This window comes from Trachemys scripta, chromosome 10 (genome assembly GCF_013100865.1).
Source record: "Trachemys scripta elegans isolate TJP31775 chromosome 10, CAS_Tse_1.0, whole genome shotgun sequence".
Taxonomy (NCBI): domain Eukaryota; kingdom Metazoa; phylum Chordata; order Testudines; family Emydidae; genus Trachemys; species Trachemys scripta.
This window is the reverse complement of record NC_048307.1, coordinates 23,428,496-23,453,828: the sequence shown is the minus strand read 5'-3', so window position 1 is coordinate 23,453,828 and position 25,333 is coordinate 23,428,496. Positions and strand designations below refer to the sequence as shown.

Below are 25,333 nucleotides of genomic sequence, written 5' to 3'. Positions count from 1 at the left end.
AATAGCCCAGAGTTAATCCATCTGAAATTCATCTCTAGAACTACCATCTGAGAAGTGGGTGAACCAGAGCATGCACTTACTTAAATTGAGGTATGTCACGGCAAAGTTCTACATTGGGTCGTCTTGTTCTTCCTTCTAGACGGGACTGAGCTACTTTCAGTGGGCACTCCTTTGCCATTATAGCTCTCTCCAGCAACATGATTGTATTTTCTGTCTGGAAGATTTCTTGAAGTGTCTGAATAAAACAACAGCATTTTTATAGTCCTCACCATATACTTATTTGGAATTCTACACTATTACCCTGCCCTACTTCAGTTTATATGTAAGCATTTCTGTTGAGCTATATATGAGCAACAAAATTAGCCCAACATATGGACAGCAGTTTCCTTGAGCTAAGGGGAATAATTTCCACTGTTCTCAAAGGGATAATGAACAGAAGATAGGAATCCCTATGCAAATATGTTTGTCCCTTTTCTGTGTAAAGATCATGATTAATGGGAGCTCTGAGCCCAGAACAAGAGGAAAATGTGCTCATAGGAACTTAGAAACATGCTTTCTGGGAATATTGTTCCAATGTTTAAATATCCTCACCAATAAAAAATGTATGCCTAATTTCTGGTCTGAATTTGTCTCACTTCAACGTCCAGCCCTTGGATCATGGCATGCCTTTCTCTGCTAGATTGAAAGGCCCATTATCATTTTCTACCCATGTAGGTACCTATAGACTGTAATCAAGTCACCCCTTAACTTTCTCTTTGTTAACTTAAGTAGATAGTCGGTCATTATAAGGCATGTTTTCTAATCCTTTAAACATTCTTGTGGCTCTTCTCTGAACCCTCTCCAATTATCAATATCCTTCTTGAACTGTCAACACCAGAACTGGACACCGTATTCCAGCAGCACATGCACCAGTGCCAAATACAAAGGTTAAATAATCTCTCTACTCCTACTCAAAATTCCCCTTCTTATGTATCTGGAGGATTGCACTAGCCCTTTTGGTCACAACACTTCACCAGGAGCTCAAGTGCAGCAGATTATCCACTATGATCCCCCCGCCCCGCCCCGAAAAAATCTTTTTCAGAGTCACTGCTTCCTAGGATAGAGTCCCCCATCCTGTAAGTATGGCCTACATTCTTTGTACCTAGATGTAGACATTTGCCTTTAGTCATATTAAAATGCATATTGTTTGCTTGCGCCCGGCTTGTGTATCAGCAAACTGATCTCTTAATTATTTACCACTCTCCCAATTGTTGTGTCATCTGCAAAGTTTACTAGTGATTATTTTGTTTTCTTCCAGGCCATTGATAAAAATGTTCAATAGCTGTTAAACAGAATGTTGGGTTCTGTTTTGTCCTTGTTTTTCCTAGGTCTGACGTCACATTGCCTCGCTGATTACAGGACCAACTATAAACCTTTGAAAAGTCAATATGATCATGGAATGTGCACTGTCTCAACCCCAGGCCATCAGCAGGAAAGAAGCCCCTCAGCCACATGAGGTCTGTAGGCCTGGGGGTTGGAATCCACAGATTCCTCTTTGAAACTGATCTCCTCTACAACAGCAGAAGTTGCTGCTGGAAATGACAAGGCTAGTGAACAGTTCAGGGTTATCAGACTCTGGTTTTATTTTTAAAATGTGCAACTTCTAATTAAAACTAGCTAGTTTCTGACATCACTTTGTTGTTAATCAGTAATAAATCTCCTAAATTAAGACAACCAAGTATCTTTGTTCCATATTGCATTGGTTTAATACTGAAGAGAGTGTCTGTCCCTTCCTCTGAGGGACATATGAACACACACACACAGAATAGTCAAGTGGAGGCCCCTACAATTGCATCTCAGAAAGCTATGTCAATTATTTGCAGTCATTTCTAGCAACACCAGAGCACTCTGGTAAGTCTACTTGAAAACAAGCCATGTCTTTCTAATTGCAGACTGGGAATTTTGTAAACAAAATGGAGTGTAAGTTCCGTAGACTGGCTCCTGACCCCTCTCCTGAATGTGCAGAAGTAAAACACAGAGCTTTTCTGGGAAACAATTTCTAATAATGTCATACTGTCTAAAGCCAGTTTCAAAGAGGACTTTGTTAGAGTAATGGGTTAGAGATTTACAGGAATTTATTTCCCTTTTGCTCCATTCTCCAATTTGCTCCCACATCACAAAGATGCAGCTTGAGCATTGGAAGTGTTGCACAGGTGCTCATAGACAAGGATAAGCTACCATTTTCATTCCAAGCTTACACTGATTTCCTTATTTCTACCCGTGTCATGGTGTCAAAAATCTTAGGACAGAGACTCAATTTGGCCCCTTGAATACCACTGCATACTCCAAATGTTTCAGCAATGCCTTGTGCAAGAACACATGAATCACATTCACTCTTTGACACTGGAGCTGAATTCAGAAGTTTTCAAAAACTCCTCTCTGAACAGAGGGAAAAAAAAAAGCAGTTTTTGTGCAAAGCCAACCTTTTTTCAAATGGAAGGAGCCCCAAAGGGGAGATCCCAGTGCAGTTAGAGCAGCATAATTTTAAACTGTAAAGTAGCATGATCGCCTCCAATAACAGTGTCCTTTATGCCTTAGAGCCTGTAGGCTCTTTGATTTAAACTATAATAAAAATAGGAAAAACAGCAGGGGAAAAATCAAAGTTTTGTCTTGCCTGTACAGTGGCAGATGCAATTATAGGTAAGGTAACATGTTCCATCCACTGCATTATGGTGCATTAATTTCACTGATCCTAAATCTTCATAGCCAATGTGATCAACCCGTTACTTGACACTTTTATAATCTGTATTGAGGCATCAATGTGACTAGTAATTGAAGTCCTTTTTATCCACAAAACCAGTACAGCACATGCATTGACAGTACAATCTTCTTCAGGTTGCCTCACCCTGGACCTGGAGGTGACAGTCTTTAGCGGTGGGAGGATATGTAAACTTGAGTGCCCATTTAGATTCCTTGCCTCTTTTTGGCTGAGACTGCCAAGCGTGAGTGATTTTTGAAACCCTTCACCCAATTTTACACTCTAAATTAATCCACATGGCCATTGGTACCACTTATCTGATCTTGTCCTCTTTAGATTACGTTAGAAGGGAACTGGTACAAAGCCAGTTATTTATACATCCAATCTTTAAATGAAGATACTTACCTGAGAAGAATCCCCATTATAAAAATCACTAACCTATAACTGCACTGGTCATTCTGTCACTGTAAATTGTCTGTTTGAAACTTAGCTTCAAGGAACCTTAGACCTGTTTGGGTGGTCATGGTTGGTACACATGGGACTACACAGGGAGAATCATATGATTCCATCCCAAGAGAGATGACGGCCTGAGGCCTAGCAGTGGGGTGCTCTCGGAGACACCAGGTGTGGCCAGAGGTGCACTCTGTCTGGTATCCGACAGTTCCCACTCCGTGCTCTCCATTATCTGATAGCATGAGATGAACAAAATAAGGCTAGTAGTTGTAGCACATTCATAGCCTTTGGAAATGGCGATGCTGATAAGGACTTAGATGACCCTGAAAAATGCCTGGATTTCTCCTGAGGTAGTAGGCATGTTATAGATTCTAGGACTGGAAGGGACCTCAAGAGGTCATCGAGTCCAGTCCCCTGCCCGCATGGCAGGACCAAATACTGTCTAGACCATCCCTGATAGACATTTATCTAACCTACTCTTAAATATCTCCAGAGATGGAGATTCCACAACCTCCCTATGCAATTTATTCCAGTGTTTAACCACCCTGACAGTTAGGAACTTTTTCCTAATGTCCAACCTAGACCTTCCTTGCTGCAGTTTAAACCCATTGCTTCTTGTTCTATCCTTAGAGGCTAAGGTGAACAAGTTTTCTCCCTCCTCCTTATGACACCCTTTTAGATACCTGAAAACTGCTATCATGTCCCCTCTCAGTCTTCTCTTTTCCAAACTAAACAAACCCAATTCTTTCAGCCTTCCTTCATAGGTCATGTTCTCTAGACCTTTAATCATTCTTGTTGCTCTTCTCTGGACCCTTTCCAATTTCTCCACATCTTTTTTGAAATGCGGTGCCTAGAACGGGACACAATACTCCAGCATGGGGATGTAAAGGAAATTTTCAATGCAGATAGATGTCCCTATGTTTCAGAGAACTCCTACCTTTTCTAGGGCTTGTCTTCCCACAACAGTTCCACCAGTTTAACTGAAGTCTGTTTAAAAACTAGTTCAGCTAAACAAGTGCAAACCCCTGCCTGGACATCTATATCTCTTTTACAGCTGGCTTATGCAAGTTGAGTACAGACCACTATAAGTTATATAAACTGCTGGCCACTCAGAGATTTGCATGAGTTTAATCAAATGGGTTTTAAACACCCTTCAGTTAAACTGGTGCAACTTTTATATTTAGAGCAGACAAAGCCAGGTCAAGCTAAACTAAAATAAGCCACGTAGGCCGTACCTACACACGAGTTGTATTGATTAGTTGTACAGTTTAGAAACTGACGTAGTTACATCAGTGCAACCCCATGTGTGGCTACTTATTTCAGTTTGAGTGATTTACATGATTTAGCTTAAGAGTCATTATCACTGAAGGTTTGTTCTTTAAACTGATTTAGTTTAAACTGGTGCAAGTTTGGGAATAGACAAGAACTGATATATGTGGACGCATAGCTGTTGTGAGGAGTGTCAGGATGGCAGGTGGCTGCCCAGAAACTTTGATCCCTAAGGAGGCTTTGTCTGTTTGTAAAGTGTTGCAGGATTTTCCCTATAGCAAAACAGTCTGATTCTATGACTGGAATGAAAATTGTACTGAAAGGAAGTGAAGCTAAGATTAGCATGTCTCTTCTGCTCATTTTAGCATTTCCTTTTGTAATTTAGTAATCACCATATAAGTAACCTTGTATATACTTACACCACTAACAGTAAGAGTTTTGTAGCCACCTATTCTGCAAAAGAAAAACTTAGTGATAAGATTGTAGTGTTATATAAACAGATATTGTACATACTGTGCTACCAGCTTCATATAGCTTATTTTACCCCTCAGGATAGAAATTAGGGCAAGAGACCTAATGAAGTTAAGTGGATCCAAAATCCACATCCTTGTTCTTCCCATGTAGCAAATGCAGTAAGTCCAAAAGATTTTGTTTCTGATCTATTGTTGTTCAAAAGGTAGAACTTGAGTAGTTTCTAATGTCAGCAGAATCGCCTTCGCCCTTTGTAGCTTTGCTCAGTGCTCCTAGGGTTGTTTTTAATATTACAAGGAGCTCTCCCTCCTTCTACCCTGACAAAAGATCTGGTTTCTAGCTATGTTGTCAGTGGTTTAGCAGATGTTTGTGGGTGAGATCTTACAGAGCCTCTTACTACTATGCCTCGCTCAGGCTACTAAAATCACTATTTACCTTTAATGCAAACCAAATATTACTTCAGCCTGCATAGGTGTAACAGGAATCTGAGGGGAAAAAACACACACTACTTCTAGAGGTCAGTCATTACTTATCAGGGTCCTCCTTTCCTGTGTTTGTATTGCAGGTTCTGTCTCCACAGTAGCTCTTTCCAGCTATGCCTGGTTGTGTGCCAGTAGGCCAAATTCACTAGGGTGTAATATCTTTGCCTCCAGCAGTGCTACGCTTGGGGTGATGTTAGTCCAGCATATTATTCTCACTTTCGTGAGTACTACAATTCATTCCAAATATTTTTGAATTAAAAAAAGTGTGTAATGCAAATAAAAAATCTGGCCCAAGTCTCCTCAGCACATAAAACATCAGGCAAAAATGTATTCATAAGTAATTCTTTACCCGCTGGTGGGTCCTGGATTTCTGCTTAAAATGGAATGGAGGACTTGTGCATTCTGAGTGAGGCATGCCACGATAGTGCCTTTTCAGCCAGACCCAACTACCAGCCCCTCCCTTGTTTGTCTCACGCGCAGGTGGATGGGATGATTCAGTTTAGCTGAGCAAGTGGTTCCTGCCTGCTTTACTGAGCAATTGAAGCAGCCCAGAGTAGACTAGGCACCACACCCTGGAGGAGAGAGGCAGTTTGAAATGTATTTGTGAGGGAAAAGAAACAGGGGGACTCAGTGGCCCCTTGTTCACTGCGGTGACTTAGTCTGGGTGAGCACATGAGCGGTTGTGGGAGGAGCAGGGAAAGGGTGGGGATATGCCCAAATGTGAAAAGTGCAGTTCCACTGGCCACAGTCCCAGAGAGCAAAGCATGGCCACTACTGTAACCTATAGGCTGTGATAGTGACTGTGTCCTGCCCCCTCTCCTCCAGCTTGAGTGAAGTATTCTATTAAAAGCACAGAGCTTTTTATGATGTGGAAGGGACAGAGCAGAGCCCACTATTATCTACTATGGACAGTGCTGAGCAGATCCAATATATGGCAGTGCGTGTTTTACAAATGTCTAAGCTTGACAGACTCCATCCCACAACTCTGTTCTTAGTCTCCTGTGAAAAGCCCATTGTCTTGAATTTCACCTTCAATGAGCAAAGAGAACATTAGGGCCAGATTCTCACTCTGGCCCCATTTCTACCCTACCTCCACTTGTGTGCAGGAGCAGTTTGTACCTTTGTGTACAAGTGTTAACATTTTCAGCCCTGTGTGTGTGTGTTGGTATGTGTCAAACCCGTGACTCTTGAAAAGCTGCTTTTATTTGTATTAGTTTTCTTACACTCCACTTCTCACCCTGAATGTGCTGGTGCTGGTGATGTGGAAGGAGGCAAGAGGTTTCCTACACACCAGTGGTTCTCAGCCTGTGGTCTACAGACTCCTGGAGGTCCACGGACTCCTGGAGGTCCATAGATTGTCTAAGATACCCAAAGGGTCCACACCTCCAAATGTTGTAGGGGTCCACAAATGGAAAAAAAATTGAGAACCATTGTGATACACAGAGCCCATTGTGATACACAGATCACAGCCATATTTCCTATTGGCTTCCAACATCAGCTGAAAGCCATGGAGGGAGATGTAGTTCTGAAGTTTGATAGCATTATCTTATGAGTATGGCCCTACCAAATTCATGTTGCATTTTGGTCAATTTCACGGTCATAGGATTTTTAAAATTCTAAATTTCATGATTTAAGATATTTAAATCTGAAATTTCACGGTGTTGTAACTGTAGGGGTCTGACTCAAAAGAGGGGAGTTGGGGGGAGGGGATTGCAAGGTTATTGTAGGGGGGTTGGGGTACTGCCACCCTTATTTCTGTGCTGCTGCTGTTGGTGGCCCTGCCTTCATTGCTGGGCAGCCAGAGAGCGGCAGCTACTGGCCGGGAGTCCAGGTCGGAAGGCATCACTGCCCCAGCAGCAGCACAGAAATAAGGATGTCATGGTATAGTATTGCTACCCTTATTTCTGGGCTGCTCCTTTCAGAGCTGGGCCCTCGTCCAGCAGCCACCACTCTCCAGCCACCCACCTTTGAAGGCAGTGCAAAAGTAAGGGTGGCAATACCACGGCCCCCCCTACCATAACATTGTAACACCCTGCTCCCACAACCTCCATTTAGGTCAGGATCCCCAGTTTGAGAAACGCTGGTCTCCCCTGTGACATCTGTATAATATAGGGTAAAAGTATACAAAAGACCAGATTTCATGGTGGAGACCAGATTTCACCGTCCGTGATGCAGTTTTCATGGCCGTAAATTTGGTAGGGCCCTACTTATGGGTAGTACCTAGATTAGTTATGGTGTTTTTTATTTTATGTACCATGTTCTGGGTAATAACAGGAGATGACTCCATGCTTGTAAAACCAAAGTGGCTCTTTACTAAAAAAGCTACAGAGGTGCTGCAACTGCAGCTAAAATTCTAGCCATGTGCACACAGACTGACTTCCTGAGACCTCCTGCAAACTGTGCTCCTCCCTCCAAGTTCTGTACAGTTTTCTATAGAAGCACACTGCTGCTACTGCAGTTCTTCCATCTCTCTTCCTGGCAGCAAGGACCCCATAACTGATACTTTTCTCTAGAGTCACATTATTGGACTGGAGTTGCTGTGAGTGACAGCTATAGGGTGAATGAAACATACTGTATAACCACATCTGCGTAGGCCACACAGCCTCCTGTATAGGCAATGAACGTGCATTTGCTCCCTTCATAACATGGAAGGCATGGGATTATCTTGTTCTCTTATAGGAAATTGAATGAATGCATGTTTGTTTTTCCCCTCAAGTAACATAAAGTGACAAGTACAGGAAAATCATTTTTCATGTTTAGACTTCACTCAAGCTACATGGGGCTTGTGCAATTTGCATTCTTTCAGTAAGCAAACTTTTAAAATTTGAGAAGGGTAAGATGTGACTGTACTTGGGAAGCATTTCTTTTTATTGTGGCTGTCTTTATAGAGCAGTCGTCACTAGAAATGCTCAAGGAGTTATGAGAGTTTTATTATACAAGTAAATCACTTACATTTTTTCACAGTTTTATGTGTTCAACTATAATTCTCCTTTAAATTAGCACAAAAAGCAATAACTACAAAGCACTCCTTATACCATATGGCTTCAGTAAATGTTCAGATGTATTGCTCACAGAGCTGAGAATATTGTGAAAGCATATTATGCTCAGTCAAGGAAACTGGTTACTGCCACTGAGCAAAGAACTCCCTCCCTGTTCAGTCACTGAAAAAATATTATTTGAACCTGCCTGTGAACTCACAATACAAACTGAAGACATGCAGCCATCTTTAAACTGTGACTGCTCATGTTTCTAATAGATGTGGTTTAGGCTTATTCCATGTTCCTGGCCTCTCTTTTTTTTTTTTTTTTTTTAAACTTCATCATCTAGAACACACAAAGACAAATGCCCTAGGGTAATCACCTCCAACGCATGGTAGCAGCTCTATACAAATAGCCTTTGATTACACATGCTAGCTACACATTGGATTAAATCATTCAAATAATCTAAAATGCATAACCGGATTGGTGGGGAGAATCACCAGATAGTGTTGCACCAGTCCACGTCATTTCTGGAGGACCTCCAAAGGCAGGGAAAAAAAAACAATAAATCCTGAATTGTGTGTTCCTGAAAGAGTCTAACCAGAGATTGGCTTCAGCAGCTGCCCATCATACACCCTTCACTTACAGAAAATAAGCAGAATTTTGTGCTGTGGCATTCCTGAGGGTTTATATAAACTGCTGTTCACTTCCACCTCATCAAGGCTGTGGCTATTACTGGCTGGATTCAATATTACTGGAAACAAGAGCTGTTGAAATCTCACTCATACTTCATGGTGTGGTCAGAATAACCTTACACACAACATATTTTTAAAATATTATGCTCAGTCCCTAGCTGTGAATGTCCTTGTTTCTGTGTTTTTTGCTTGGAGCTGAATACACTAAGGTACAGTCAGGTAATAACAAGTTAGCTGCAGCATTGTGCCTCGGTATTTTATAATTTCCTGTTTGTTTCATAGTCTGATCTAATGTTCTAGTTGTACATATTTCATGTTTAAGTAATTTTTTGCTAGTTATTTCATTTCCCTGAGTGATTAGTATAATTATGGTTGACTTCACAATTAGTGTTACGACACATGAGTATAATATTTCAAGGTTTAATGATTATATGTAATAGTCTTTGACTAAATTTATCCCTGGTATAACTCAGAATTTAAATTAAGTCAAAGCTGGATGAATTTGGCCCAACATCTTTTCAACTGTATCTATCTTAAGGTTTTATGCTGCTGCTGAGATCTGAATGCTGTCCTCTATGTAAAATCAATTAGCAATAGAAAAGTACCTGGGAAACTTCATGGTGTCTCTGGCTCCTCTCTTTTCAGGGTCAAAATAACTGCTTGGGGGTAGTGTTTTGATTTGGTTGGTTGGTTGATTGATCTGTTTTTAGTTTCAGGTCACTTTTTGCCTTCTGGCTTTTTAAGTTTTGTTTTGATGCGGGGGGGGGAGGGGGAAAGAGGGGCGGTGAAGGGGGTAGAGTCCCAAGGTCCATAAAGGCAGGTACATTTAAAACAAATAATTATAATACTCCTCTACAAAGTGCATCATCAGCCTATAGAATTCTTTGCCAGGCAGGTCATGCAATCAAATATTTTAGCTGGATTGAAAAGAGGTTTGAATAAGTATCAATAGTAACATTTGTACAGTAGTTGTGCATGCTAAGACAGGGGTAATCAAATTTCATACTTTAGAGCATCAACTGATCAACGTGGAGCCTGCCTGGAAGATTTTTTTCCCCCTCCATGTACAGCATTACACAAGTGATTAGGCACAGTGTGTGTGGGGAGGGTGCTGTGGACTTGATAGACCATTGCAAACCTTTCTTTACAAAGCTTCACAATAAAACTAAATGGGCTGAAATAAACACAGTAAACAATCTTCAGAGTTCAATACCAGAGCAATCTTTGAGCTGTAGAGATGCCAAAAAGTACCCGTGAAATCCTAATAGTTTTATTTATAGCTCAGTTATGCAAACTGATTTTTTGCATAGACTAGAAAAGACTGTCAAGTTATAAATATATTTAAAAAACAAAATGAGACTCATCTGTATCTTAACATGAGGCTCAGAAATTCTAAGTCTTTAAAGGGAAAAAAACATCTGTCAACAGGGAAATTAACTGGGAGAAATATTTATGCAGAGCACATAATAACTCTTTACATTTTCAAGAATATGACCCCCAGCTCAAACTAATGTTAAATTTTGAAAACATTATTCCAGTTATATTGAAAGAGGTACAAAAGCTGTATCTTAGTAATTTAACAAAGGAAAACAACCTATTGGAAACAAGACTGTAAGAAAGCTAGTCCTTCAAAAGAGTTAGTAATGTGGAAAAAAAGTAAGAAATTTAGTTGATTAAAACTGTACTACTCTTACTTTATTTTTCAGTTGTTCACTAAACACACACATGAAAATCATTCATTGTTGGAGATCAGACATTCTTTTCATGAAGTTTGGAATTTTTGCTCTAGCTAATTTTGAAAAAATATTTCTCAAGCAATCAGACTGGACTGTTAAGAATCAGACTTTAATCTATATTACACCAGTACTGTTAATACAATTAGAGAAAAGGTTGCTACTCAACAACTCGTCCATAAAATTAGTTAGCCAGTCCTCTGTCAACAGTAACCCTAGACAGAGTTCTGAGAATTGTTTACTTCAGATTCTGTTGAAGCTGAGATATAAGTAGTAAGATAACTGTGGTTTCTCAGGTGAGGCAATCAATTTGAGATAACCTTAGGTAGAGAGCTGAAGAAATGTACTTTGATCTTCTAATTTAAGTCAAATTATAAAATGTAGGACCATTAGAAAAGACATGTGTTAAGTATACTGTCTTCAGTCTCAGGAAAAAGGTTCTTTGCAATCATTAACAAAGTTTTAATTTTGAATCTCTTACCTCCAGCACCTCCAATTCACTCTGGTTCTAAACTGATGAAGAAGACCATTTCCCCTGTCTGAAAATACTACATCCCTAAATGCTTCTCTTCTAGGTAACTTACTTAATATGTCCATCACTGTATTTCCTACCATACAGCCCTTGCTAAGTGTAAGGGAAGGTTTTACTACTGCATATTCAGAAGATTGACATTCCCTTGGGCCAAATTCTGGTCCCTGTGCCAAGCCTGTGTAAACCGGTTTGGCACAGATGGGCACTGCAGTGGTTGTAGGGGAGGGATTTTCCCTCCAGCCACTGAGCAGTAGCAGAGCATCAGCAATTCCAGTTACAGATTTCTTGCATAATAATGCCACAGCCATGTGTGTGAGAGAGAATGTCTTCATCTCCATTACAGTATTACAAAATTTCACTCATGGTAGATGGTCAATCCAATCTGTTTTCACACAGCAGCTTAGCAAAGTCCCTCTATGAGTATGTCGACACTGCAGCTAGGAGGGATCTTCACAGCCTAAGCAGACACACTCACGCTAGCAAGGCTCAAGCCCACCCAACCCTCTGCACTTGAGCTGGGGTGGCTAACCCGAATCTCCGCCACAGCCACGATTCCCACACAACTATTTTTAGCCTGTTAGCCCTAAGGCTATGTCTACTCTGGAATCCAAGATGTTATTGCAGGTTGGCTAGACATACCCGCACTAGCATGGCTAAAAATAGCAGGTTAGATACAGGGGTGCCATCTTCAGCAATGCAGGTCTGAACGCAGGGCCCCTGGTGTGCTTGTACAGCCTACAGTACACTATTCTTTAGATGTTCTAGCGCTGGTATGTCTGCCTGGGCTGCAATCACACCTCAGATTGCAGTGTACATATACCCTGACTGTGAGGAGAGTTCATGTTACATTGCAAATCAAATCACTTAGATTCATACCAAACTGAACAGACCCATGTAGCCATGGCAATGTCACTCAATTGTGGTCTCTCTGGCCACGCTCCCAACTTCCCCTTTCTCCCATGCTCTGTCATGAAGTGCTTTACTATGGAGTACTGCCCCATGGCATGCTGGGAGGGCAGGGTTCTCCTCCATGGCCTGTCTGTGAACCACTCCCTTCCTTCTGCCCCACGTGCAGGAACCACGGTGGTTCTGCTCACCAGTGAGGGCAGGAGTTGTTCCTCCAATATCATGAAATTAATCATTCGTTCCAGTGAGAGAACCCTGCTCTTCCTCACAGGGTAGCGTTCAGGGGAAATGCATGAAGTGACTTATTTTTCACCTCTACATGTTTGTCGGCACAGGCCCAATATGTGTCTATTTGTGGACAAAAATATATATTTTCCCCTTTAAACAGGTTTTGCTGGGCAAGTTTGAGCTGATCATACCAGCACACACCTTTGCAATCACTTCTTAGTCACAGTTCACTAATCATCTGAGACTTTTATTCTTAAACAGGTTCCAATATTAAAGAATAAAATTAACTGTTCAACTATCAGGAATGGGTGTGGAAAGCTGTAAGAGCCTGAGATATGAAGGCTGAAAATGCCCCATGTGTGTAACTCAGGGTCAGCGGTGTAACCTGTTGTGGGGAATGAGTCCCACACCTGCCCACTCCACCCCAACTTTTTACCACCCACTGTGTGTGCTTTTCAACGTGACTGCAGGTCCAACACATTTTCGCAACCACTTCTTTCCTTCCCCCATCAAGCTTTAATATGTTTTTATCTAAGCCTATTGTAAGCTAAGTGCTGAGGTGTCAGGCCCTGCCCTTGTTACTAAATTCACGAGCACTCAGATCAGCCTCAATGGACAGATCTATAGCAGCGGACCTCTGAAAATATTTCGAAGGAGGTATCCAGATTCTGATTTTTACTGCAAGGGAATGTGTGGGACACCTTACAACTATCATAAAATCTAGAACCAGGAGTGAAGCAGTGCAACCTCCTTTGATCCCCTTAATAAAGAATGGGGGTATAAGAATGTAAAATGTATTTGTTTTTTTCTTTCTAGCCACCATGTAAGCATGTTCTATTGTTGCTAAGGAAGGAAAAAAACCCTTCAGCTTTGTCTAAAAATAAATTATTTGTCCTTGGGGGGTGAGTGATGGAAAATCTTATTTAAAGAAGTTGGAGGGGAAGTGGCTAGATATACAAAATCAAACTGAAGGTGTGATTTATTAAGCTTGCTTCTGTGGCTGACTTTGTGTTTTTGTATTGTGATAGTTTTTGTTTGACATGAAGGGCCCAGGTGAAAGAGTAATGGACACCATCTAAATAAATAGCCTGGAGCCTTTTGACTTCTTTCAAAATACAATCTGTTTACTCTTTTTGAAATTGCCTTTTATTTCTTCTCTCCAGTGTTCTCCAAAATGTTGTCCTGACAAACCAGCACTTGTTTGTTTTTAAATCAAACCAATTTGGCAGCAGGGAGAAATAAACCAACTCTTCTAGTTGTAAATGCTTTTCTGCACTCATATAAAGTAAAAATGTCCAACTCAAAAACGGAGTTTACTCACCAGGATCAAGTTCTGTACTGTCACTGGTGCACTATGCTGTGTTTTACCATCAGAAAATATAGAGGACTGTGACCTTTAGTCACAAAAGTTCTCACTGATCTCAAAGGGTCTACTCACATGAGTTACAATTTGTTGTGAGCAGACCAATGAATAGGTATGGCTGAGACATAAAATCTAGCTTGAATTGGTAGCTTAGGCATGTGGCTTACCAGCTGCAGTTACTTATTTATATTTTCATAGTTTTACTAATCGTGTCTGATTTTATAATATATTTTATATCCACGTACAGATGAGTGGCACAAAGGCAGTGTTGCAGGAAGGGTGGGGCTGTGTTTTACCTTTGGAAATACAAACACTCCTGAAAATGTTACAAGTGTTCTGTCTTGTACTTTGCCGACTGAAATATTCAACTGTTTAGGTATGGTATAAAACAGGACTATGTAAACATGTCACTTGTGGTCTGATATGACTGCTTCCCACAGTGACTATAGGAACCTCCCATATGCAAACATCCTACTCCGTTGTTGATTTCTGGGAGAGTGAAGCCAAGGTAATTATTCATGTTAATGTAGATCTTAGAGAAAAGAGATGCAAGCATTTTAAGGAAGGACTGGCACTATGATAAGACTTTCCTTTTCTTTCCTGGTGTGAAAGGGTGGATGTATTTCCCCTCCTCTCTCCCCAATTCTAAAATGGGCCTCTCTCCGAATCTGGCACGGGGTCCTTAGGCTATAACTGGACAGTCTCTCTTGTAATGAGGAATGGTGACAATTACATCCCAAGGGTTCTGAACTATATTCCATGGCCTATTCAGTTCACCAGCTTCAAATTCTGGTCCTGGGGCACTACAGAACCCAGTTTGAGAGCCCAGTAGGCTAAAGGACATAATTTTATTTTTTTCTTGGGGGATATCTATGCTGAAAACCCCAAAAGGCCATTTAGACCCCATCTACAGACCTACTTCCTGCGACAGTTGCTAGAGAACCACAGAGGTACTTCAGACTTTAAGGCCAGCAGGGATCATTGTGATCATCTAGCCTGACATCCTGACTAACCCAGACCATTGGACTTCCCTTAATTAATGCCCGCTTCCAGTCCAAAAGCTGTAGTTGAACAAGAACACATAGTTTAGAAAAAGATCCAGTCTTGATTTTAAAATGTCCAGGGGTAGAGAATCCACCACGACCCTTTGTAAATTGATCCATTGGTTAACTACTCCCATGAATAAAAAATTGCACCTTATTTCTAGTCTGAATTTGTCTAGCTTCAACTTCCAGCCATTGGTGGTTCTTATACTTTTGTCTGCTAGGCTGAAGAGCCTTCTATTATCTCATTTCTGTTCCCCCTGTTGGTGCTTATAGACTGCCCAAGTCACCCTTAGCATCTTTGAAAAGTGACCTGTGCCTCTCCCCATTCCCTCATGTGTAAGGAAAGAGCCAGGTTCCTTACCACTGTATGATTTGTAAAATGTCTTAGAACTGTAACAGAAAACCAGGCTGGAGGGGGTCTGGGAACTGTTCTACACAGAAGCTCCACAATGAACGAGAAGGAGTCTGACTGGATGTCAAAGGACCATTTTTCTTGTCCTAATAGTTTCCTGTTCCATGCTGTAAAAAAGCAACTTAGTGAGTCTGTACTATTTCCCCATGCAAATCAGCTCCTGAAAGACTCCTGTTGAACTATGGGTGTGTTAGCCTCACCTGGCAGCTTCCCCAAAAGAAGTACCGGGAAGGAGCAGCTAGTTAGCACCCACTGAAAATCCCATGGATGGGAACCTATGGCTCACTTCCAGAATAAGTCAGTGATGAGGGAGAGTCCCAGGTGAAGTAAAGGTAACAGGAAACAGCAGCTGGACAGAAAATGTAAGAATGAAAGCAGACTTACTGACCGCCTACAAGTGTTCTTATGAGACTTCCCTCCTACTGGCTTGGATGTTTGCTCTGAATTTGGATCCTGACCATTTTTAGGTTTCAGACAAATAGCCAAGTCTCCAACAGCATAAAGGGTAAGTACAAAGCTGATCTTTGCTAAGACAAGATGTCTGCAAATTCCTCGCTTGTTCCCTTGAACTAATTTGCATTCAGTCAGTTTTTACAGTCAAAAATGTGGTGGAACAATTGATATATCCTGTAAAATGATACAGCATGGATTATCTTCATCCTGTGTGGTGTCTGATGACTAGAAATTGAAAGCACTTGATCCTGCTGAATTAAAGTAATGCAGCAAAGAGGCAAGGGCTGTGCCAGTAGATTTGGTGTGTGTTTTTCCCTCTGTGCTCTTTATATAACATCAAATCCACACAATCTGTTTTCCAAAACCCACAATAATAAATTCTTAGATGCGTTCCTTGATGTTACAACCTTAAGGATTTTGAAGTTGATTTAAGGTAAACTTTGTGAAGTCTGTTGGGACCAGCTGAGTTTAACTGAGCTACATCTGAATGGAGAGAGCTAGTAGCTACGCTCCTGTGATGTGAACCTACCTGGGTTGACATCAATGACAAAACTCCCCCGGGAGAAGGAGTGCAGTTTTATTGGCCATCTTTTAATTGTACTACAGGATCATTTTCTCACTTCCTAAGAGGGAACAGATTGTACAGAGCACTCATCTTTGATAAGAGACTGGCATGCCTGGTAACATACCAGCAGTGCTGTTAGGAGACCAAATACTTTCAAATACAGATGGGTTACTGTGTAGTCATTACTCTGAGCCTTGTATAGGTCGTTACCTAATGGATGCCAGAGTTGGAGATGTTGTCACTGTTGGGCAAGTTCCTGGCAAAATTTTGGCACTGCGCTTGACATAAGAAAAACTGGAAGAAAAAATCTTCATTACATAGATACATTAAATGTCCCGTTAGTGTATAAGGAACTGAAGTAAATGAGGTCTCCTTTGCAATAGTGTGTGCAGGTCTGGTCTTTGTAGAAAAGGGTATTCTGGAACAGGGAAGCTAAACAGAATACTAGAGGAGCCCAGTTTGTCTCCACACTTTGTATTTTAAAAACACAAACTCAGTATTCTTTTGGAAGGAATCAGAAGGCTCCGTCTGCAGCTGCTGAGTTCTGTAGCAGAACTGCTATTAACTTTGACAGATCTGCATTACTGCCCCACATTGGTGTGTCAATAGAAGAGGGTTTAGAACAAATTCATGAATTAAATGGTAATAAGTCACCAGGACCAGATGGTATTCACCCATACTGCAGAACTGCTAACTGTAGTATGTAACCTATCATTGAAACAAGACTCTGTACCAGATGACTGAAAGGTAGCTAATGTAATGCCAGTTTTTTTAAAAGGGCCCCAGAGGTGATCATGGCAATTACAGGCTGGTAAACCTAACTTCAGTACCAGGAAAATTGGTAAAAACTATAGTAAAGAACAGAATTATCAGACACATAGATGAACACAATTTGTTGGGGAAGAGTCAACATGGCCTTTGTAATGGGAAGTCATACCTCACCAATCTATTAGAATTCTTTGAGCGAGTCAACAAGCATGTGGACAAGAGTGATCCAGGTGATATAATGTAATTGGATTTTTGGAAAGCCTTTGACAAGGTCCCTCACCAAAGGCTCTTAAGGAAATTAAGTAGCCCTGGGATAACAGGGAAGGTCCTCTCATCTATCAGTAACCGGTTAATTGGTAGGAAACAAAGAGCAGGAATAAATGGTCAGTTTTCACAATGGAGAGAGGTAAACATTAGGGTCTCCCAAGTATCTGTACTGGGACCTATGCTATTTAACATATTCATTAATGATCTGGAAAAGGGAAGGAATAGTGAAGTAGCAAAGTTTGCAGATGACACAAAATTATTCAAGATAGTTAAGTCCAAAGCTGACTGCAAAGATTACTGGGGGATCTCACAAACCTGAGTGACTGGGCAACAAAATCCCTTAATGTTGGCCCTGGCTTTTGTATGCAGAAAAGCAATGGTTGTGACACTGGTGGGGTGTGGGGTTTTTATTGCATGTTCTGACCTCTTTACATCTTAAAATAACCTGTTAAGGGATTTACCAGCCTACTTGCATTGTAAAAGAATTGGCCCTTTCATTCTCCTCTCCAAGCCCTCCTGTCAGGGAGACTCTGTACCTGGCCAAGGGAGGTATGAGGCTTTGATTCAGTCTTGTGACCTTAAGCATACCTGCCATGCTCCAGCCACTGACATTGCAGGTTGCTCAGGATGAGTCAGGAACTAAACATCACACAGAATCACAGACACTGGAAATGAAGACGTCTTAGAATATCAGTCCATCTCCTGACCAGTGCAGGTTTGTTCCCCTTTGTAATTTTCCTGTGTTTTTGACATTCCGGTATGAAAAACACCTAAAATGCCAGCCTACACCAAACCACTTAAATGCTTTGGGCCTGATTCTTCCACCCAATCTAGCACTAAGTAAATAGTACCATACTTGGGAAAGAGTCCTAATACCTCCTCCCTTGTGGAGCACGGTGCTGTCCAGCATGAGTAAGGGTGGCAGAACATAGCCTGTGCACATTTGAAAAGCAATGCTGTAACGCATCATAACAATGTCAGTGTGCGTTTTTGTAGTTGATTTCTCTAAGCAGTGGGTTGGGGCAATGACGTTCTTCTTGCACACAAATGCCAGGAATGTAACGTGGTGGTTCCAAAGCCAGCCTTACTATGGAACAGGCAGGAGCTGAACAGGTTTCCCACTTGGCTCTACTAATGCACCTCAATCCCATTTACTTCAATATTCCCTGGTATTATCCCCAGTTTTATGGTCCAAAAGAAAAGAATCATGCCCGTTGCAATGTTCTCTTTACTGGAATGCAGAGAGCTTGTATGTAACATTATGTTTATCTAAATGTTACACAATTCTAATAATAGCAACAAAAAGCTGGTGTTAGCTGCAACCTGCAGTACAGAGCTCCACCTTTCAAATGGAGGATGTTCTTCTGTCCCTGCAGTTATTCTCCAGCTAACACTGGCAACCACGCTGCATGCTCACTGAATTGTGAAATAGTGCACAGTGCTCTTGTGATGAGGTCATGGGCTAGTTCCACTGACCTATGAGCAGAACTGGTAACATCTGCACATGTGAAGATGAAGGGTAGTATTTTGCCTTCTCAGTGAAGAGACAAGATATAAAGGCAGATAAAAAGTGACATGTTGTGTCCATGCAATTTAATGGAAAAGTGTAATACGCAAGTGAGACTTTGTACAGGGCAAAAGGAAAATAGCCAGAATTTCCTAGTGGGATTTACTTATTTAGATTAAGTTGGGGGAAAGGTCCAATGGGTGCAATTTTTACGAGTTTGAGTTTTTACCAGTTCAACTGGTATTCCCCATTATTTAAGGAATATAAAACAAGTAAAAGCTTTCAGACCAGTAGAAACATTTTGAAGGCAGACACTGTATTTACTAACCACAGCACACAACATAGTCATCTCTACAGTATCAATTACAGACAGTCCTATGCCAGTGTAATGCATTGATCCAAGATTTTATAAGTTTAATTAGATCAGTTTTTACAAGAAGCCTAATTCCAAAGGAAACCAAGTAATTTTTTAGAGGCATTACATGAAGTTCACAGAGTAAGATATAAGCTATTCATCCAGGACTGTGTGTTTAAAACACACCCAATGGCCCAGGGGTTTAGAAATTTAAAGCTCTTTATGGGTCTGAATTTTTACTGACTGACTTTTTTTTTTTTTTTTACACAAGCGATACAAAACAGAACACAAATGCAACAATGCATCAGAGTATCAGTTGCATAGATTATCATCCCCACAACCATGGTATTGGCCCTTTCAGATAATTTTTGGTCCTTTCCTCTGTCAAGGAAGTGGTTTTAGAAAAAACACTGAGAAATTGGTTGTGTTTCTTTGGAAGAGATTCTGACAGTTTGCAAAGATGAAAAATATTTGGGATTCAGAAATGGGTTCCAGACCTCATTAAATAAATAACTCTTACTGGTTCCAAGATAGCAAACCTTTTCAAACAATACTCTCCTCCCCATTTCATAAAGGTAGCCTGCTTAGCTGGGGAAAGAATTTGGCACACAAGCAAAGGGCTTTACGGTTGTATTCATTTCTTGAGAAATGAATGCAAAAACAAACTGAAAGGAGAAGGATTTTTAACATGAAGGGTCTCTGTGACCCATTGTCTAATGACTAGTAGATTTAAACAGAATCATGAATAACTGCTTTTCAGAAGAATCATAGACCAAAGACAGAACAAAGGCAATGAGGAAGCTTGGTCATTCATAGGTTTTGGCGGCTGTTGCTTAGTGCCCACCCCCCTTTGTTAGCTTGTCAAATGACTGGTAGCCCCTAGGTCCAGTTCTGATGTCATTGTTTTATGACACATTCTCAGGGTTCAGGAGAAGGGGCATGAACTCTCAAGCAGTCTGCTAGCCTTAGCTACAGCTAAAATATACCAAACTGTTCAGCAGGTAGTTCTTTTTCATCCCGGCTCTCACTTTCCCTCCTCCTTACATCTAGGCCCTCACTCTGGAGATATTGTCAAAGCCACCATCCTTAAGGACATAGATCATGGACAGCATCCCCATAAAATCCAATCAACCATCTTTACCAAAGGATTTGTTGAGTGACCCAGGCACTTTCCCTTTCCTTAAGTGCTGTCTTTGGAGCAATGCACTAGGGTCAGGTATCAAAGCTAGAGTTCTCAAATGGCAGTGCAGTGAATTACCACTAGGCTAGAGATTCTCTGAAGCTCTGGTGGGTTGTCCTGAAATATGTAGTGACAAATTGGAAAGATACATTGAAATTGTGAGCGGCTTCACAAAATAAGCATATGAAAATGTCAAGCTAAAGAAAAACAGAAACATAACCTTGAACCCAAACCTGGCACCAACTACCAGTTTTCTTTGATATATCCCAAGCACATGTTGTACTTTTCTCTTGTATTCTCTTGTAATTACCTTCAGCAAACCTGGGAGATTATGGGTTGACTAATCAATTGGTGCTATGTAAGCGCTAATTATTAGCACTATATCTCACCAACTCTTGGTAACGCAGTACTTACACCAGAGGGATTCTTTAAAGAGAGAGAAAATAATGCAGTTTTCTAAGGAGCTCTGCAGACTTTGCTTACCAACATGTAACATACAAAATAATAATTTCCTTATGTAAACTGAATGTTACTTTCTTCCGATCTCATATAGCAAGTTACTGAAAAGAACTGCACTGTTACAGGGACACAAATCACAGCTAAACTTGATTTAAAAAAAGCACTTCAATGTTAAATTTTTCATCTAGACTGTAATGAATGTTTCAGGTATATTTCAAATGTAGGAGATTATTTGATAATATCCCTATCACTATGGGACATATTTCCTGTTCAGATTGCTGATATCATACAGGGCACTTTATACTCCTATGGATACTCTTTACTCTACTTTAATACTAATAATTTATAGAACTTCAGGCAAACAGGATGGCAAGAAAAGCCCTATTGTTTCCAAATGCACGTTGAAACAAACTTGTCATCTTTGCAACAGAAAGAGGCTTTTCATGGAGAAACTAGCTAGTGTAACTGAAGTCAGATGAAAGGATCCCAGTGAGTCTAGACAATTTAACGAGATTCCAGTCAACATGTATCTATCAATACAGAGGGAATACCTCTTGTTGACTTTGTTCTACATGTTTTAGCTAATCAACTAATATTGTCGTGTCTCTTCTTAAACTTCAGTGAAAGAATTACTGCAAAGCTAACAAAGATGGAATTTAAATACAAAACTGGCTATTTAAATACCATCCATGGTTTGTATAAGTGTGAAGAAGAGAGGTATAATGTATGTTTGAAAAGTCAGATTGTCTGATCCACCAAAGAACAGTAGACTATTTTCCTTGAGCATACCCAAGCTGTAACTTAGGTTAAGGATGTGGGAGATATTTATATCAAAAGGGATGAAACAACTTTGAGCATGAATCGCTGAAGACTGTACTGGCATTTTATAATCCTATTAAATGAGAGGGTAGTCTTCAAAACAAGAGAAATGTAATATTTTTATTCTCCAAAACCTAGAAAGGCCTCAAGCCGGCTTCTGATTTGAGTGAGAAAATTGAGGAAAGTCTCTACCCAGTTTGTTTGGCATATGTGCTGCAAGTGTGTGTTTTTGCAGCTACAATTTACAAATCCCTTCAGGCCCCTTGAAAGCTTGACCCTAAACAATAATGCAGATTTTGTTATTGTTTTCAACAAAACAACCAAAAAAGATTCCTGCACAGAAAAATGAAACTTCTCTGCTAGCTATTACGTCATCTGTTTGTCTTTTGCAAAAATTCAAGAAGTCTCTTTTAATGAGAATTTATTGCTCACTTAAATTATTCACTTTGGGTGCTAAATTATTAATGAAAGAGCGAAGGATTAAATAATTCAGGTCAATATAAGAGCTGTGAGAGTCTGGAGCTAAATGAGATAGCAAGTCACAAGGGTGACTTGACTTGCAGAAGAAAATAAAAATGTGTTGATCTCACAATCATTACACAGGCCACCAGGCAATGGGAATTATGGGTGCAGAAAGGTCTTCGGGATAAGGAAGGTATGTGGTTAGTGGGCTAACCTTGGTCTGTCATCCATAATCTTCTTCCATCTGTTTTACTAGTCCCAGGTATAAAATGAAAGAAATCTACAAAGTTTAAAAAGTCCACATGGGCACTGGTTTTGCCTGTACAGAATTCTCAGTTTCCCCTGAACTAGATTAATGAAAATTCTTAATTAAAATTTAAAAATACTTAAGTTAAAATAAATGTTCTGTGTGGGCTCTCCCCTTGTTGCTTTAAAATAAACATGCAATATTCAAATCTTCCCCTTCTTCCAAAATTGAGGCATGCTGCTTGTAGGATTTTTAGTACTTTCTATTTGATTTGTCTCCAAGGTTAGTGCACCACTAACAAAGAACAAAGGAAACGATTAACCAAACAAAAGCCGCTAAAAAAATGTACTTTGCTAAGGCCTTGAAATCCTTAAGGTCCTAAAATACCTTGCATTTCCTTGTGATTTTAATTACTGTCAATTAGTAAAAAGAGGCAGTTCTTAAGTCACCTTCTTACTCCTCCTCCTTCCTCTGACATTCCAGCTTCAAGCAGCATCACAGTGCACCTCCTGAGGCACGTTTTGCTTTATGGCTTTGTGGTGCAGCAAAATCTTATTTTGCTGCTATGCTAACAGCTCTTCTTATGGCTCTAAATGCAACTTGTGCTCCCATTTGGAGAATATTAGTAAAGCTATTTGGTAATGTGCCAACGAAGGTGCTTTTAGTTGCGTATTTAACTCACCAGTGAAAACTCTGGTTCTTTCTGTCCTGAATCACCTTGTAGCTTCCAACCCCTATTACTTCTGCAGTCATTTTCTTACCTTAGCCAGGTGTGTTTGTAGTTTGTTCTTTGTATCAGCTGTTTCAGCAATGCGATTGGTAAAGGCCAAGTTGGTATCGGTAAATTGCTTCCACATTTCCTCAGATACATTCTCCAGTGTGTTTTCTGTTTCTTCACGGAGCTTGATGGAGTTGGCCCGTGCATTCTGAGAGTGCCTAATATTGTCATCACTGAACTTTGCCCATGTCTCAGGAACTGAAACTCTGGAAGAAAACAATTTGAACTGAGAGGAAAAGAATGAAGTCCTCAGCCAAAATGAAGCTTGCATTCAATTACCACAACTGCAAAGCACAAATGAATTAAACACTTAAATCCATGAGCTAACTGTGTGTGTGTGTGGGGGGGATTATTCCATTATCTTACTGTTCCATATCAAAACCAGTTTGTGCAGGAGGAACAGAAAAATGCTTTCAACTTTGAACAAACTTTCAGAAGAGCTATTGCTTTTACAGTGTTCCTATAGCTTTCTTGGATTTTGTAGTAGGGGCTGGTCCCCACTTAGTCCGGACTTCGGACTAAGGTACGCAAATTCAGCTACGTTAATAACGTAGCTGAATTCGAAGTACCTTAGTCCGAACTTACCGCGGTCCAGACGCGGCCGGAAGTCTCCCCCCGTCGACGCCGCGTACTCCTCTCGGCGAGCTGGAGTACCGGCGCCGACTGTGAGCACTTCCAGGATCGATCCCAGAACATCGATGGCGTGCCGCCAGACCAGCCGGTAAGTGAAGACTAGGCCTCGATATCAGTTAAAAAAAATGCACAGCCATTTTGTAAGATTCTCAAGCCAATGACAATTATCCTTTATCTGATGTAGCTTAGTTCCAAAGGACAAGCTTTAGAGATGAATTGTCTTGTAAAAGTATAAATGTGTATGAAAGTGACTGACATACAAAGGAGATATATTCATTGAGTGCACCACCAGAGATGTACAATTTGAAACAGGTCAGAATAAAGGGAAAGAAGGATGTTAAGCTAGTTCAGGCAGCAGAAGGAGGAGGAATGGAAAATTTATCCAACTTTCAGGAAATTAAGTGATTTACATTAATCCCACAGACAAATCTTCCTTTTCCAGCCAACACTTGTGAGACAGGCAACCTAAGGTCTCATTGCACTTGGCTTCATTACCCGGCTAAGTTTGTTTTTGTTTTACTTTTTAAAGAATGACCTGTTCTTACATAATTTCCTCCATATACTTAAGCACAAAATTACAATTTTTCAACATCAGGCACGTATGTCAACATTATACGCCTATCCTGCTCTTTAACAAGTGTATAGAGCAATCTGAGTTCATGCCTGGTGTATGTGAGTTGGCACTTGGCACATTTTGTCCAACACAAAGAATCTGACTTTGTTTCCCCCACCCAACATGCCATTAAAGTATCTCAGAATAGTGACAAAGTATAGGGTCTTTTCCTCCCTTGGTAATTATTTTAGGAGGGACAGATTTGAAGACTACATTTTAGTGAAACAACTGGTTCTGTGACCTTTTGTATTTCAGTCTTTTTTGGATGCTTGTAGGAGGAGTTGGTGGGGTGCATAGGTGAAGTAGCCCCTCCCCTTCCCGAGGCACCACATCTAAGAGACTTTGCTCCTGGAATAGCACTGGTACGCAACAATAGGGTAGCCTCCAACTTCTTCTCCAGCCATGGAGTTTCTGCTGACTTATCCCCCTCTTTAACAGTGTTTCTGATCTCCTACCTCAGGTCCCTGAGTCCTTGTACTAACAAGTGCAGCACCACCCCTGAAGCACTGCTGCAACTAGTGCAATGATTCTAGGTCACATTTGGAGCCATTACCTGACTCAGCCTGACATATGATTCAGGGGAATTGATGAGTTGTTGGAAAGGACGGAGAAGTGAATGATTGTACGGTTGTATTCCTGTAGGGCAGTGGTTCTCAAACTTTTGTACTGGTGACCCCTTTCACATAGCAAGCCTCTGAGTGCAACCCTCCCCCCTTATAAATTAAAAACACTTTTTTGTATATTTAACACCATTATAAATGCTGGAGGCAAAGCGGAGTTTGGGGTGGAGGTTGACAGCTCGCAACCCCCATGTAATAACCTCACGACCTCCTGAGGGGTCCTGACCCCTGGTTTGAGAACCCCGGATGTAGGGCACCCTACATGCTTCCAATGCCTGTGCTAGTCTGCAATTGCTATACAC

At 40.8% G+C, this 25,333-nt stretch overlaps 1 protein-coding gene across 1 annotated transcript in view; it reads right to left on the bottom strand.

The window, feature by feature from the left end:
- TEKT5 (tektin 5) overlaps positions 1 to 25,333 on the bottom strand; it is a 50,465-nt gene that overhangs the window by 11,513 nt on the left and 13,619 nt on the right. Inside the window, exons 5-6 of the mRNA XM_034784655.1 lie at positions 23,149 to 23,371; positions 81 to 235 (exon numbers count right to left, since the gene is read on the bottom strand). Coding sequence (XP_034640546.1) covers positions 81 to 235; positions 23,149 to 23,371 — 378 coding nt within the window. The remainder of the gene's footprint in view (positions 1 to 80; positions 236 to 23,148; positions 23,372 to 25,333) is intronic.